This window comes from Triplophysa dalaica, chromosome 12 (genome assembly GCF_015846415.1).
Source record: "Triplophysa dalaica isolate WHDGS20190420 chromosome 12, ASM1584641v1, whole genome shotgun sequence".
Classification (NCBI taxonomy): Eukaryota; Metazoa; Chordata; class Actinopteri; order Cypriniformes; family Nemacheilidae; genus Triplophysa; species Triplophysa dalaica.
Window position 1 is genome coordinate 7,287,905 of NC_079553.1, and position 15,953 is coordinate 7,303,857.

Consider the following 15,953-nt stretch of genomic DNA (forward strand, 5'->3'; position numbering starts at 1 on the left):
AACTGTCGCTGCATATAAAAGAACTTAAAAACAAACCGAGAGAAGAAAAACTATTAATTGATTTGCATTAAGGACACATGTTGCATGGTGTATTGTGAAATCTACACAAAAACTGGGAGAAAATGAATGAAAACGTTTACAGCATTATTTTTGCACATTTTAATAAAGACATCTCATGTTAGCAGAACTTCGTGTGTTATATGAAACTAGAACTATTAAAGCAAAAAAAAAAAAAAGAGTTTAATTTCTCTGTATATTTGTGTTTTACACATTTATTATAATCAATCAGATTTGTACTCTTTGACACAGACCCCTTAAATTGAACTATTATAGTTCACAATTCACATGAATGAAAAACTCAGAACACATTGTATTACATTTTCTATGTTTGCGATCATTAACATAACATCTCTGCAAGATTTTAAATTCTCAACGACTGCAGATACTATAAACGGTAACATCAAATTCCAGTGCATCTGAAACTTAACATTGGCGTTAATGTGCTACTGTTCACGCATTACTGATTTGTCTTTCACCCTCTGTATTTTCCTTTTAACAAAAAGAACCACCAACACCAAGATCGTTACATTGTACAAAAGTAAAAAAACAAATAAACCCCAAATAAAATATACAATAATAAACCTTCAGAAGTTCTCCTTTGGTTTATACAGCAGTGACTGGTTCAATTAATGTGTTTTGTCGGGGTTTAGTATTTTTAAGCACATGCCACAGTAGAACAGAGGGTCTTTTAAACACCCGGCCGCAGGTACACTCAAAGGCTTCTATGCATTTTGTCTTTGAATATTGTCTATGTATTAACCGTGACTGTTTGTGCTGGGTCAATTTATGTGCCCCGTCGAACGTTCTTCCACAGCATGCACAAACAAACCGGACGGCCTCCGCATGCTGTACCTGGTGCCTCAGTAAATGTATCTGCCATTGAAATGACCTCCCGCACTGACATCTATATAACCGTGAGCCCCGGTGTAAGTATCGATGACGTACCCTCAGTGATGGCTGCCTTGAGATGGCACCACATTGACGACAAGGGAAGATGGGCTTAGAGCTCCAGGTTTGCTTGAGTCGTTTCTGAAGAGCTATATCACTGCTTTTGTTCTCAAACATGCCCCCTGTTTGAGGCAGGCCAGGTGCAGGAGATGTGTGAGCCGGGTTTTTCCGTAGAATGGCACTTACGAGGGTGGGACAGGACGCTAAGGGGACGGAGGCATTTCCAGGTATAAGAATGGGGCTGATGTTTGCAGGAAATTGGTAGGGTTGGACATTTCCTAAAAATTGAAGAAGAGGTCTGGCGTTACCGAGTACCTGAACAGGTTTCACGCTCCCAGGTAGCTGAACAGGTCCGACGTTCCCGGACAACTGAACAGGTCTGACGTTCCCGGACAACTCAACAGGTCTGACGTTCCCGGACAACTGAACAGGTCTGATGTTCCCGGACAACTGAACAGGTCTGACGTTCCCGGGTAACTGAGCAGGTCTGACGTTCCCGGACAACTGAACAGGTCTGACGTTCGCGGACAACTGAACAGGTCTGACGTTCCCGGACAACTGAACAGGTCTGACGTTCCCGGACAACTGAACAGGTTTCACGCTCCCGGGTAGCTGAACAGGTCTGACGTTCGCGGGTAACTGAACAGGTCTGACGTTCCCGGACAACTGAACAGGTCTGACGTTCCCGGACAACTGAACAGGTCTGACGTTCCCGGACAACTGAACAGGTCTGACGTTCTCGGGTAACTGAGCAGGTCTGACGTTCCCGGACAACTGAACAGGTCTGACGTTCGCGGGTAACTGAGCAGGTCTGACGTTCCCGGACAACTGAACAGGTCTGACGTTCCCGGACAACTGAACAGGTCTGACGTTCCCGGACAACTGAACAGGTCTGACGTTCCCGGACAACTGAAAAGGCCTGGCATTCCCGGGTAACAGAACAGGTCTGACATTCCCGGGTAAGTGAACAGGTCCAACTAAATGAAGAGGTCTAATATTACCTGCAAATGTCTGTCTTGGAGCGGGAATGGACTTATTACTATTGGCTGGTGCTAGAATGGGTGCTGAGCGATTTACAGTGGGTGAAAAAGACACAATTACTCTGTTCTGTGTTTGCGGAGATGGATTGAAAGGTGTGGGAATCCGAAGGGTCATCCTGGTTTGGTTGGGAGGCGAAGGACGCTGTATTGGGGGTGAACAAACAGGAACATAAGGGCAAGCAACCGAAACACTAGGAGGCTTGACAGGAGTTTGCGGTACAGTTATCGCTTGTGGATGTGATTCAGTTAACTTAGCGGGGCCTGAAGGAGAAACGTTGCCCACTGGCATGGTCTGCGTTGGAATAGTTGTTTGTGGAGGTGTTGTTACAGTCTGACTAACAGGTATCACAGTGGGGATTACTGAGGTTATTTTCTGCGAGGTATTGGTGGAATTTAGTGGGGCTACTGCATTTGTCAAAGACTGAGGAAGCAGTTGAGGAATCATTTGGATATCAACAGATTTAGGGCTTAGCACAGGGGCGGATGTTGTTCTCTGATCGTCATCATGAGATAAATTCAAGACGGGTAACTGTGGTACTTTGGTGGCTAGCAAAATCTTCATTTGGCTTGTGGGTCTCTTCCAACAGACATGTTTTTGGAAAGTGTTCTGTTGAGTGAAGGCATCAAGGCAGCGTGAACAGATATAAACTGCTGTGGGATGTTTTTCCCCGATGTGTTTGAGCATTACTTCTTTATTTCTACACGCCGCATTGCACATACAACAAACGAAAGGCTTTTCCTCACAACCGTCCACAATCTCCTCCTTAATCGCAACTTTGCTTTTAGGAGAATCGGTCTGAAAATCCATTTTTGCTCCACAGGTTGACGACGCAGGATTCACACTGTGATTTGCAAAAGATGATTTAATTTCAGAATCAATTTCTTTCTTTATCTCTGTTTTTCGATGATGGTTGCATAAGTTACTCTTCGAGTCAAGAGTGTTGGAACCTGTAGAAGATTGCGAGTCTGAACTCCGGTCCTCATCGGGGCAGTATTCAGTGTCTGTGGGTGGTAGTGCGTCACTGTCGTCTTCATCGGAATCAGTACTTTCACCGTCTCCAGGTATCACATACTCCTCATCGAAGTGCGGCTGTAATTGGTGTGAGGTGGACGAAGAAAATTCCGAGCTCGGGTCGTCATCGGAGCACAGCCCAGATGAGGAACATGAAGTGCTGGGGGAGTGGATTCGGGGTTGTTGTTCTTTAATAACTTGGGGTTGCCATTCTTTAATAAGTTTCCATTTTCTAGAGGATTCCATAGACACAGTATGACGTACAGGAACACAATATGAATGATCAAGCAAAAATACATTGTCCCTACTATTGCCCATTACGTACTTTTCAACAACACCATTTTCCGTCTCTTTAATCTTAACTAAAGGCTTAGCATTCATTTTCTCCTCATGTTTTGTCGCTTCCTGGTAATTCTTTTCCAGATGTTCATTCAGATGCCACGTGCTCTTAAAAGAAACGTGGCAGACTGTACAACAGAGGTGGTACTTTGGATGTGCGTTCTTTAGGTGTAACGCCAGTGAAACAGCCCGGTCGAAATCTGCCGTACATAGATGACAAAACAACTGGCCTTTGTGTGTCTTAAGGTGTTCCATCAGCTGATCCAGGAAGGAGAAGTGCTCTCCACACACGCAGCACATGCAATCCTCACAGTCAACAGGCACGTTGTAATCGTCCTCATCACTGGATCCTTCTGAGATGCCGTAACATGCAGAGATCGCGTTGTTGCCGCAACCCTAAAAAATAGAATTAACAAATGAATGAAAACTAATACGGAGGTTTGTACATCATACATTTCAGCATCGATATTAAGCTAAATACACGTTGAGAGTGATGTCAGGCAGTAGATTTTGAATAAGCAGTACAAATACCAATTCAATTCTATTTGCATAGCGCTTTTCACAATGTGAATTGTTCTAAAAAAGTTTTTAATTAATATTTAATTAATATTAATTCACAATTAATATTTAATTTCCCTGATGAAAAAAACTGTTATACATTTTTATAAATTATAAATAAACGTTATAAATAAATACTTTTAAATATAACTCGAATAGAAAACTAAAACAGCACAACCTGAAAAACTGTAGTGCAAGTTTTTTGTGAGCTTAAACATTCGTGACCTTCATGATAAGCAGATGGAGGGCATTCAGTTCTGAGTGACTGTTATTTGCTAGAAATGCACCGCCTATAAAGCAACTAATAATAAAGGAATTAACTAACTACCTATACACCTATAAAGTCAATACAAATGGAAAAAGTCAACACGGGATGTATGTGTGTGTCAGACTTGAGCTGTCGCTCCATTAGGAGAGACTTTCACATTTTAACTTATACTTACATTGTGTTGAATCCTACAGTCGACAGCATGATGCATCTTCTGCCTCTTGTCTTCTTGGCTCCTGCAGCACTCTACGCCTACTCACATGGAAGAATTTCCATGGAAACGGTTTCGCAACCACTCTTGAAACAAGACAAAAACAACCTAAATAAGTTACATTGAATAATATCATACACGAGGTATCCTCGATACGTTCCTAACATAAAGTTACGTCATAATGTTAAATTTACAGTAGTATAATGTGTAACATAGGTTTGATCTAAATCAGTTTTTTTAAGTCCATGAAGAAATAAATTCAGTTTGAAGCAACTCCGGGCGAAATGAAGAATATGTGAGTGGTTTTAACCGCGTTGTTAAATAATAACAATGATTTTCTGTAAGCTACGGCAAAGTTATTCACTAACTCATAGAGGCAACCCCACATGATGAAGAAAACAAGAGATAACTTCAACCCATTCATTGTAGTATCATTCACACACATTTACATTATGCATCACAACACAAAATGTGGAATTCTGCACAACAATTTTGCCTCCTAAACACCATACTTACAAAGTAACGATTTTATTTAAGAATTTACGTGTTTTGAAACTGGCCCCTCCCCCAGACATCCGCGCATGCGCGAGTCCGTCTTCAAATTCATTCCGGGCAACGAATCCACTGATTAGCGCATGCGCATTTATTTGCATGACATTAAGAAAGTATTAAATGCCAATATTTGATTCGATAATGTCTACATGTAGAAAACAGTCTTCCATTCAGTGCACATTATTATTGATTTCCCATTACCTTGTAATTATATTGTTCGTGACCAAACACATGTACCAAAGTTTATAACAAAATAGTGTAACTCTACATTTTCCAATTACTTGATTTTAGTATTTTGCTTGACACTGTTTTAACTTGACCTACCACTTTATTTTTATGCTAACTAGCTGGCACTTTGGACGTATTTATGCCTCCAGGTAATGTCCTCAATTTTCTCCTTGGTGAAATAATGCTTCATTCCGACTTCCGAATCTTAATTCTGAAAACAAACGGGCTAGAATCACTCAAAACATTGTCATGTGGGTATTGCTCAGAACAAATCTGGCTTGGATACATATTTTCCACATTTTTGTCTTTCAACAGTGCCCTAATGGAATATTGGTTGAAGATGGATTAGTTTTAATCTACTGAACGCATCATTAATAAAACTACCAAACTCTTGACGTTAGATGCCAGAGATAACATTTTCTTCTGATGAAACATTTACATAGAAACATGTGATGTTATCCTCTTAAAATTACAACTGCATGCTCCAACAGATATCTTACAACACAATAGCATTGAATGAAAAAGCAAATACACTTAGATAAACAGAAATGCATCTTGAAATTCCATCGCTAACATCACAAAATCTTTGAGTTTATTCTTTAACACTTGACAGGTAAGTATATGACCTTTGCAGGCACAGGCTGATTGTCGTAGAACAAACAACTCATCCCAAACTCCTACTACTCAGTGATCCTGACCTCACAGAGGAGCTGCTAGATAAACTTCCAACTCCAGAGAAGTTGGTTAAACCCAACCCAGTGCCACTTCTGTGACTGTCTTCTTTCTGAGAACTGCCTCCTTTTTGAAATCATCAAAGAGGGCCAGGTTCTCTTTAACAATGAGCTCACAGATTTTCATGACATCATCATGACAAAAGTCGGCTATACTCTGAGAGGGCCGATGACTTTTTAACACTGTCCCAAATTCTGGCCGCATAATGAAACCTGTAAAAAAACACATGCTGTCAATACAAACAGAACTTTAGAGAACAACATGGCTCAATATTATCCATATTATTAAATTCCAACTATAATAAATATGTCCACTTAAATATGGAAAACTGGTCTTTTAGGAAAAGTAGAAGCAATATCTTTCTATATGCCGTACCAGTTTTTCTCTGTGAGGATTGTGTGTGATAGCTGACTTCGGGACATCGCCAGGATTTGACTGCGGAATTTAGAAACCAGAGAAGAAAAACTGGGATGTCCTCTATAACCAGGAAGCAGAGAGAAAAGAGGAGGAGCTGAACCTGGTACACAAGATATATAAACCAAACACTTCTGTTAATTGGTTCCTCCAGGATTCAGACACTTAAAGACCAAAAATGTGAAATGTAATTAAATGTTTCTTGAGATTGAATCTCATCTGCGACTGTTCTGACCTGCTCTTGTCAAAGTGTCATCTCCATCATTCTCCATAAGAGGTAATAGAAAAAGGTTGACTTCTGTTTCCAAATAGTCTCGACTCAATCCAGGGAATATGTTACAATCCAACATGGACAATGTACCTACATCACAAAACAACAGTTTTAGACAAGATATCTGCATAGACTGATGAAGCGTTTTCTTGTCATACTGAGCGGACTAACCTTTATATTTCAGATGGGAATGAGCCATGAGCTTGTCAACCGCCATATGCATCTTCTTTAGGTTTCGTGGACAGAACTCTTCCCGTCTTGCCTTGTTCTGCATAAAAACTAAAAACAAAAACATGTAACGATTTAACACAACTGAATCTGTAAGCAATGCCCAAGCTGTTTCAAAGTCATCGCACCTATGTGAGGATAATACTCGGACGCATCATCAACTCCTGATGAGCCAATGCTGTCATGACTGGCTGATGGAGTTGAAGGTTTTAACATCTCAGCAGTCTGCAGAAACCTGGGCAGGGACACAATCCTTCTATATCAACATGTTTTATTATCTATTAAATATTCATTTTATTTATATCAACTGAAGACTGTAAAGTCAATTCTTAAATGTTGGGCTTAATTTTTTTAGTTCATTATCAGTGCAACATGCTTCATTTAAACGGAGGTCATTGTAACATACCTGTATATGTTGCTATCAGTGAACCAGTCCTGAATCACAATCACAACATGACACACGGTAAAGAGGAAGGCAGTGATCTGCAGAGACTAAACCCAAGAGATAAAAAGAGAATAAACCAAAATCAAACACACTAGAGAATTTCAGCAACCCGGTTTTAGATACAGCACGCTGCAAAATGACTAACCTGCATCTCCACATATGTATGTGGCAGGTTGTATTCGGGAGGAAGCTTGCGGTCATTGTTGATGAGGTGATCCAAAATAGAAGGGCTCAAAATTGGCTGCAGATGAGAAACACCATTAGCGTATAAAGCATCTACCAAGATTCTCAAGTTAGGGCCTGGCCCTGCAGTCTGACCTGCGTGTCCAGAAAGATGACTCTCTCCTGGGTAATGTAGAAATCGATTCCACTGCTCTGATTGCCAGCTCTTTCCTTGATCTCCTGCGACTGAGCTCTGAATACATATGCCCTGTTTAACAGAAAATCAATGGGTAAAACTAAATTAAGGAATGGTGTTTTAAAAGGACAACACTTAACAAAAAAATTGGTGGAAACCAATCTATTCTAGGTGGAATGTTGATCTTCTGACCTCTGGTCCTCCTCAGGGCTGTTAGCTGACAGAAGAGACATGACTGTGGATTTGCCTGTGCCTTGTAAGCCGATAACTCCCACAACCAGCATGTCTGTCTGGTCACGCAGATACTGAGAGAAACAATCAACATAAAGCATTCAACACACCTGAATGTTAACAAAATAGTTTTCTATCACAAGATCTTACAACAACAACAAAAAAGCACTTGCCTCCATAGCGCTGTCACACCAGTTCATTTGGTCATCCACTAGCTTTATGCTGTGCTTCATCTTCTCAGGGGGTAGGAGCTTAGTCTGTCCGATCACAGCTAAATTTTCATGTGAATACACAGGTTAATAGAACAGAAAAAACATAATACTGACAAAATTTTGTAAGAAAATGACTCACGATCAACAGCTCCGCCAGATGCAGCTGAGCCCATGCCTCTGTTCTGGATCTGATAAACAGGTTGAGTTGGACGCTGGCCTTCTCTCTCCAATTTGGCAGTTCCTGCACTTGATGTTGATGGGGCGACATCAGGGGATGTTCCAGGTTTCCCACCCTCCTCTCTGGTCTTAATAAGCATGATCGGCTTTTCCAAAGATGTGGTCCCACTCACAGGAGCACTTGGTTTGGACTGAACAATGTATATTCACAGATGTCAGTATAGACGATTACATTGCCTATGCAATGCAAATTTTCTCAACAGACAACAAGAATAGACTTACTCTTTCTCCAGGAGGTTTGGCAAGGATAATGGGGGTCTTCTGTAAAAGTGGACCTGTCGGTTCCTCGCTACCATCCTGAGGATACAATATTTTTTGTTTTACTATAAGGATAAAAAAGTCAAGGATGCTAAAAACCTTAGTGAGCCGTCTACCTAGAACATAATAGATAGCTGCTTTAAAGTGTGTAGGTTGACAGCTCACATTTGAAAACACAAGCAGCATCTCACCCTGCGCTCACGGGGAATGTAGTCTCGATCACGACTAGGACCGGAAAGGTTTTGACCCGGTTGTCCCGGATCTCTTTCTCGTCGACGCCGTCTCCTCCTTCCCTGTCCGTACATGCCGGGCTGGCTGTGACCGGATTCGGACATCCTTGTTTGCTGGATACTAACGTTACTGTCCTGAACCACTGACTGTTATCTGAATAAATTATTCTTACAATTCCTATAGACTATAATCGTTACCTTTAAACCCCAGCTTTAACATTACGTGCAATTCAAGTCTCTTATATCACAGATCCGTTTAATAGGGCTGAAACACAGAAAGTCGATAAACAATAAAGACAACTGTCTGACACGCACCGCCCATTTCCGTAATATACACAATTTTATTAAGAATTTATGTCGATTTGTTTTTATGTAACTATAAAATAAAATATTTAACTGCCACTGCCTGAACACACCGAACTACAGTGATATATTCCCGTCGGATGCGTAGCTGCCGAGGATGCGTATGACACGGAAGTAAAACAAAAAGGTACGCACCCGAAAAAACAAATACCGATGGGGAAACAATATTATATTTATTGGTTCCGGGCATAAAGACAGACGCAGTTTGATTAAAAATGCAATATATGTACAATATAATCAACATTATATGTGAATTTATTTGTTATATATTATAATAAACAGTAGCCCTATGTTCGATCAGCATCTAAGTATAAACGTGGATTTTTTGCTTATGCCCTGCTGTCATATTTCTGGCTCCTCTAGCGTCACTATGTGGACAAAAATATTTTACATTATAATTGCACGTGTTTTCTTCTAAAATTTAAAACTCATGATGCTATTTTCATTTAAAGCAGTTACAGCACTCGTTCACTTTTACGATGGTGATTGGTACCATAAAACAGACTTTCAAAATATGCTCACGAAAAATATTAGGCTACATTTATTAATAATGGAATAAGCTTGTAAAGAGTAAGCAACAAAAAAGGTTTTTAATCCATAAATAACATTCCTCAAATAGCATATGTGCATGTTTTTTTAAACCCTTTATTTACATGTTTTGTGGTCTTTCTATTTCCAATTGTTATCCATTAACCATATGATTTGAAAAACACACTCACTAGCATTATTCAGGCAAAAGCCATGTATACACAATCTGCTTTCCAAGTTAAACAACTTTGTATTTGAAATCTTCCATTTCAAATAGGGAGAAAAACGTCTCATTGTGTTTTGACAGTGACCAATGTCTGGGAGACTCATTCAGGACACCACACCTGCATGTATGTAAACATAAATTTGCATTCATTTGGAAAAGCATTGTCAAATGACTGAACTAGCCATTGTGATGGGAAGAGCAATTTATACTGCATTTTTCATATACTGTCCAAAATTGATTTTCATAAATGAATGAAAAGATATAACAAATAAGAGATGGCTTTAATTAGTTCTCATTAAATATCAAGTTAAATATGATGTTTGAAAAGGTCAACAGCCCAGAAATATGCAAACATAGGGAAAATCTTTTGGCTAATGGTTTGAGTGCTTATTACCTTACCCATCAGTAAGATGATGTAATCTTTGTGTAAGATTTACTAGCCAAAAACAGTTTAGCTCTGAATTAAGAGTATTGAAAAGACAAATTAGGCATGTGAATTCTTGTTTGCAATTTAAAAAATTAGCCTACAACAACATGAGTCCCAGAAATTTGTTTTTATTTTCATTTGTTTTATTACTTATCTACTTTCTCTTATTTACTTGATCGACAAAGGACACACCACTTGCAGGAACCTCAGAAAATACAGTCTGTTTACCCTGTTAAGCAAAGACAACCAAAAACAATTGAGAATGTATATTACATCAAACCTTTTAAATTGATAAACTCAGGTATTGAATAAACATTTTGATATTTTATCAAATTAATTATTAATTAATTTATCAGAATTTTTTTTTTTTTTCAATTTTTTTGTTATACTGTATAAAAAAATTCATTTCCATTATTGCATACTTAAAAATAAATCAAATCATTTTCCATCTATCCGTCGAAACCACTATTCCGCTGCAGGGTCCATTGCTGGCCAGTCCATCACAGGGCACCAAAAAACATTCATACATTCACACTTCAACACATGAAGACAATTTATTGAGTTCGGTTAGTCTTGAAAACCTCCAAACAGAAAAGGCACCTGGCCCACTCTCTTCTTGCTGTGAGACAAAAGTGCTACCCACTGAGACACATCAAACTTATTTTCATTTAAATCTGTTTGTATGCCACAAAGCTCCTTAATGCCACCAGCAGTTTGCTTTCAAGACAATTATTTACAGTGATTGATACAAAATGGGCTGTGGTATTAAAAATGACATGGTTTCTGTCTTAATCTTGAATATAATGAACAATTTAACAGTTTGATAAATACAACATTTGTACAAAGTATCTATTTTACATTTACATTTGGCAGACGCTTTTTTCCAAAGCGACTTACATTGCATTATCCTATACATTTATACTTGGGTATGCTTAGGTATGTGCAATCCCCTGGGATCGAACCCACAACCTTGCATTGTTAACGCAATGTGCTTACCACTGAGCTACAGGAAAGCTAAATGATTTTAAATCATGCTAAGAAAATTGTTGCTGATTAGCTACTATTGTTGTGTTGTGTTTCAATTGAATTGAATTGAATTGAATGATATTCCTCAATGTGTCTAGCATATGCATCTTAGTACTGTCAATTATTTCTGTTGTTTTCACTGAATTATTAGTGTATTTTCAATTATTTTTTGCTGCTTTAAGCTTTTGCAGTGTTGGTTTAAAATTTGTAGCTTTTACAGAATTATTGGTTTATTTTGAGAATTGCATTATTGTAGAAACTATGTGATGCTTGATTTCGGTCACTTCATACTGTTATTTGAAAACCAATAAAGAGGAAAATGCTTAAACTAGTCCATTTTGAACACAATTGCTATTCTAACAGACAACCTTCAAGTCATATATTGCATAATGTATACAGGTGAAACTCGAATAATTAGAATATCGTGCAAAAGTTAATTTATTTCACAAAATGCAACTTATAGAAGGTGAAACTAATATATGAGATAGACTCATTACATGCAAAGCAAGATAGTTCAAGCTGTGATTTGTCATAATTTTGATGATTATGGTGTACAGCTCATGAAAACACCTGTTGCTCAGTGGTCCAAAGCCCTCTTTTCTGAACAGAGCAAATTTTGCATCTCATTTGGAAACCAAAGACCCAGAGTATGGAGGAAGAATGGAGAAGCACACACTGCAAGAGGCTAGAAGTCCAGTGTGAAGTTTCCTCAGTCTGTGTTGATTTGGGTGGCCATGTCTTCTGCTGGTGTTGGTCCACTGTGCTTCATTAAATCCAGGGTCAATGCAGCTGTCTACCAGGAGATTTTGGAGCACTTCATGCTTCTTTCCACTCACGAGCTCTATGGGGATGCTGACTTCATTTTCCAGCAGAACTTGGCAGCTGCCCACACTGCCAAAAGCACCAATACCTGGTTCAATGACCATGGGATTACTGTGCTTGATTGGCCAGCAAACTCGCCTGACCTGAACCCTGTAGAGAATCTTGGGCATTGCCAAGAAAAAGATGAGAGACATGAGACCGAACAATGCAGAAGAGCTGAAGGCCGCTATTAAAGCGTCCTGGTCTTCCATAACACCTCAGCAGTGCCACAGCCACTTCCATGCCACACTGCATTGAGGCAGTAATTGCTGCAAAAGGGGCCCAAACCAAGTACTGAGTACTTTTCAGAGGTCCGATATTGTTCCATGTACAATCCTTGTTTTATTGATTGCATGTAATATTCTAATTTTCTGAGATTGTAGATTTCGGGTTTTCATGAGCTGTAAGCCATAATCATCACAATTATGACAAATCACAGCTTTAACTATCTTGCTTTGCATGTAATGAGTCTATCTCATGTATTAGTTTCACCTTTAATTTGCATTAGTGAAATTAATTAACTTTTGCACGATATTGTAATAATTCGAGTTTCACCTGTATGTAAAGGGTTAATAAGGACACCACACCCTGTCGCATGTTAACATTAAATTTGCAAATGCACTAACGCAACAAGTTACGCAACTAGCCATTCTGACGTGTTTGTGAAATGCAGTTAATGTGTTTGAAAAAATTGTCTCTACAAACCAAACAAGCATAAAACAATAAAAGCTTTATTCAAAAGTATAAAATGTTAGTTAGTTTCTGTTTGGAATCAATATGGCTTGAGTATTTTATAAGAAATCTGCTTAAGAAATTAAGATGTACTGTATGCTAATGAGGCAGCTTCCTTCCATGCCCTCTGTTTCATACAAATAGGATGCAAATCCAACTTTGGAAACGTATTTGTAAGATGTTGCTTGACCTAACCATCATTCCTTTGGCTGGACCAGCGATGGCACTTCAATGCACTATTCTGCTGCTTATAAGCGTCTTCTTACCTAAAGGTACAGTATGTGCTATTAACTTGTATTTCCATTAGAAAATTCTGACATTTAGGCCAAATTTCCTTTTATTAAACCATATTTTTTAAATGTATAATCTTATTTTTGTATTATCAGCACTGGCACTCACTTGCAATGGATGCATACCGGATTTGTCAACTGGAACGTGCACTCAAACTCCTATTACCTGTCAATCTTTGTGTAGCTCCATGACCACAACTGTATACGTAGGTAAGAATAACATGAAATAATAAAATGACACCTTTGTAAATGTAAAACTGAAGAATTACATGATGACAGTCTTCATATTTAAACATTGCTCCTCACAGGTGGCCTTGATCAAAGTCAGAGCCAGAAGATTTGTGGAGATCCCTCTTCGTGCGTCACTGGGAGCATAAATTATGGACTAACCAGAGTGACCCTTAACTCTGAGTGCTGTCGTACAAATTACTGCAACATTAACAATGCAGCAGGTATCATGAGCGTATGAGTTTTTCCATCATAAGTAATCTTACAACATGTGCGGTTCCATTTCCTTTGGTTTATGCAATTTCAATTAATCTTTCCCTTCTGGATTCATTATATGGTACACACGATTTGTTGGTAAAACAGTTTTTTATTCATAACTTGTGTAGTGTTGCCTCGGCGACCCCCTAATGGGAGGATTTGTTTCACCTGTGATGACAATGGCTGCTCAAAGATGTTGCCCTGTGAAGGTGAAGAGACCCAATGCTTCACTGTAAGAGGTGAGTTTATGTCAAATATCTATTTATATCTAAAGAAATTTACTTATGCAAAATAATTTAATTTAAAATCTTACATGAGATATATTTCTCCTCTAGTTGACAGGAATGGCAAGAAGGAGACTCAGAAAGGATGTTCCAGTCAGTTCTTTTGTGGGAGCTCTGCAGCTAATGTATCACAGATATTGGGGAGTAATGAAATGAAATGTTGTGAGGGAAACCTGTGTAACACTAACGGCGCCAAGGGCGTACAAGGTTTCTTTTTTTCGCTCATACCTCTAATCTTCCTACTTTTCATCTAAGATGTATCAATTGGACTCATTTAAGGGGCCTTGGAGAGTGCGCAAGTGTCCCTGAGGTGTGGTCAACAACAACTTGTATATCTTCCTTGGTAATTTTTTATTTGTCATGCCATTATTAAGTTACACTGTGAACAGTAGAGTACATGATGTTGTACTGAGGTCGATTACCGCAAACCACTTTGAAGACCAGCCAGGCTGTGAGCCTCTATATTTTAAATGGCTGTATCTGGATAAGCTGTTCCTGTTTCCCTATAAAATAATGTTACAATGTGCTTTTCAAGATTGTACTTCATTTGTTCTGTTTAAGGAGTCCCTCAATGTCCTGCGTAGTTACAAAATAAAGCACAAAATAATTGTCAAATAGTAATAATAAAAACATTCAATATGCTTGTATTATTGACATTTGAAATAAAAAAATTAAGTTAGCATAGTTTTGCCTATAACCTATAACGCTGAGCTTGCTGATCTATTTTGGTACATTGATCGGTAGATTTTATGCTTGGCAGATATTTCAGTCGTGACTCAGGAGTTGTTAAATGTGTGGTGTAGTGGTCTGCTGCAGTCCTTATAGTGATGTCCTCGTTTCTGACTGTCAAAGAATAAAATCAGTTCCGGTCACAAGAAAAACTCTTAAGGTGTGTTGTGTCTAGTCTATGTATGTTTAAGCTAGTTGTTAAGTGTGTCCCCGGCTACAGAGCCTTTTTATCTATATCTGTATATCTTCTGAGAGTTGATGACGTGATAAAATGTGAAATTGAATATTATGCGTATGGTTTCGATGGGGTGGAGTGGTGTTCTTCATGTAACATATACATTGCAAAATAAAACTGGGCTAGTAAGCTTTCAAAATATATATTTTGTGCTCCACAACTTATAGATTTGATGATCCAGTGTTGGACTCACTGGTAAAGCCTTCACAAGACATCTGATGAAGAATCATTTATACAGTGTATCGGGAATTAAATATTATAAAACATTACAAAAGTCATAAAGGGCTTTTGGACAAAAAACACAATTGTTAGCAGGGCAGGGCATTTCTTATTTGCAATTTAAAAAGGAACAACAAGATCATTTGAGTAATTTCAATAGATGTCTATGTTGTTTTCAACTGATTGAAATATATCAGTTGAGCCTTGAGACGCTTAAAGACCGTAGAACAGATTGATGAATTATTCTTCAAGGTGTCAAAGATCGAATATATCTTACCAAACTAAAACATGACTTAAACTCAGTTCACTCTATATAGAGGGGCTGCTTATTTAAACAATGTCTGATCTGTAAGACTCTTCATATCAAGTTTTATGTTTACTGGCAGCCATGTTTGAATTTTAGCCAGTGCGTGCTTTCGTCACAGATACAAAACATTCTAACCACAGAGAGCGTTCATCTCTTTAAAGCCCCAATTCTTTTGTTGTACTGCTTTTTTTCCCACCATTCTTTTTAAAATTACACTACTCCATAATGCAGACATGTAATAATGCAATGTTTGCAATGAAATCTGTGTAAAGTGCTGTCCAAAACATTAACTGAATAGACTGGATCTAAGTGCAGCATCAAAGTAATTTAATACATCCAAAGTAAAAGACATTGGAATTGGCATGGCAAAAACAAAAAACAACACGACTACATACATTCAATAACCTA

The 15,953-nt window shown here is 38.6% G+C and overlaps 3 protein-coding genes across 6 annotated transcripts; 1 reads left to right on the forward strand and 2 right to left on the reverse strand.

Annotated features, from left to right (window-relative positions):
- Window positions 1–144: 144 nt before the first annotated feature.
- Window positions 145–5,633, reverse strand: si:dkey-79d12.4 (uncharacterized). 4 transcript variants are annotated; one of them, XM_056762240.1, is made up of 3 exons: window positions 5,313–5,633; window positions 4,401–4,522; window positions 145–3,795 (listed from the first exon to the last, which is right to left on the reverse strand). In XM_056762240.1, exons 2-3 carry the CDS (start codon window positions 4,434–4,436, stop codon window positions 664–666), a joined length of 3,168 nt encoding a protein of 1,055 aa, XP_056618218.1. In that variant the 5' UTR covers window positions 4,437–4,522; window positions 5,313–5,633; the 3' UTR covers window positions 145–663. The 4 variants fall into 4 exon arrangements, with proteins under 4 accessions (XP_056618218.1, XP_056618219.1, XP_056618216.1 ...); XM_056762241.1 differs by having other exon boundaries at window positions 4,981–5,633; XM_056762238.1 differs by having other exon boundaries at window positions 4,953–5,633.
- A 153-nt stretch (window positions 5,634–5,786) lies between these two features.
- Window positions 5,787–9,291, reverse strand: smg9 (SMG9 nonsense mediated mRNA decay factor). Its single transcript, XM_056762242.1, has 13 exons — window positions 8,794–9,291; window positions 8,567–8,641; window positions 8,247–8,475; window positions 8,069–8,166; window positions 7,857–7,969; window positions 7,625–7,736; window positions 7,452–7,547; window positions 7,268–7,353; window positions 6,990–7,096; window positions 6,805–6,912; window positions 6,598–6,723; window positions 6,324–6,465; window positions 5,787–6,160 (listed from the first exon to the last, which is right to left on the reverse strand). The coding sequence occupies exons 1-13, from the start codon at window positions 8,935–8,937 to the stop codon at window positions 6,082–6,084; spliced, it is 1,515 nt and encodes a 504-aa protein (XP_056618220.1). The 5' UTR covers window positions 8,938–9,291; the 3' UTR covers window positions 5,787–6,081.
- Window positions 9,292–10,048: 757 nt separating this feature from the next.
- LOC130433366 (urokinase plasminogen activator surface receptor-like) lies at window positions 10,049–14,918 on the forward strand. The gene is made up of 6 exons (XM_056763196.1): window positions 10,049–10,073; window positions 13,140–13,267; window positions 13,382–13,495; window positions 13,594–13,737; window positions 13,900–14,010; window positions 14,107–14,918. Coding segments are annotated over exons 1-6 (702 nt in total). The 5' UTR covers window positions 10,049–10,071; the 3' UTR covers window positions 14,310–14,918.
- The last annotated feature ends 1,035 nt before the right edge of the window (window positions 14,919–15,953 follow it).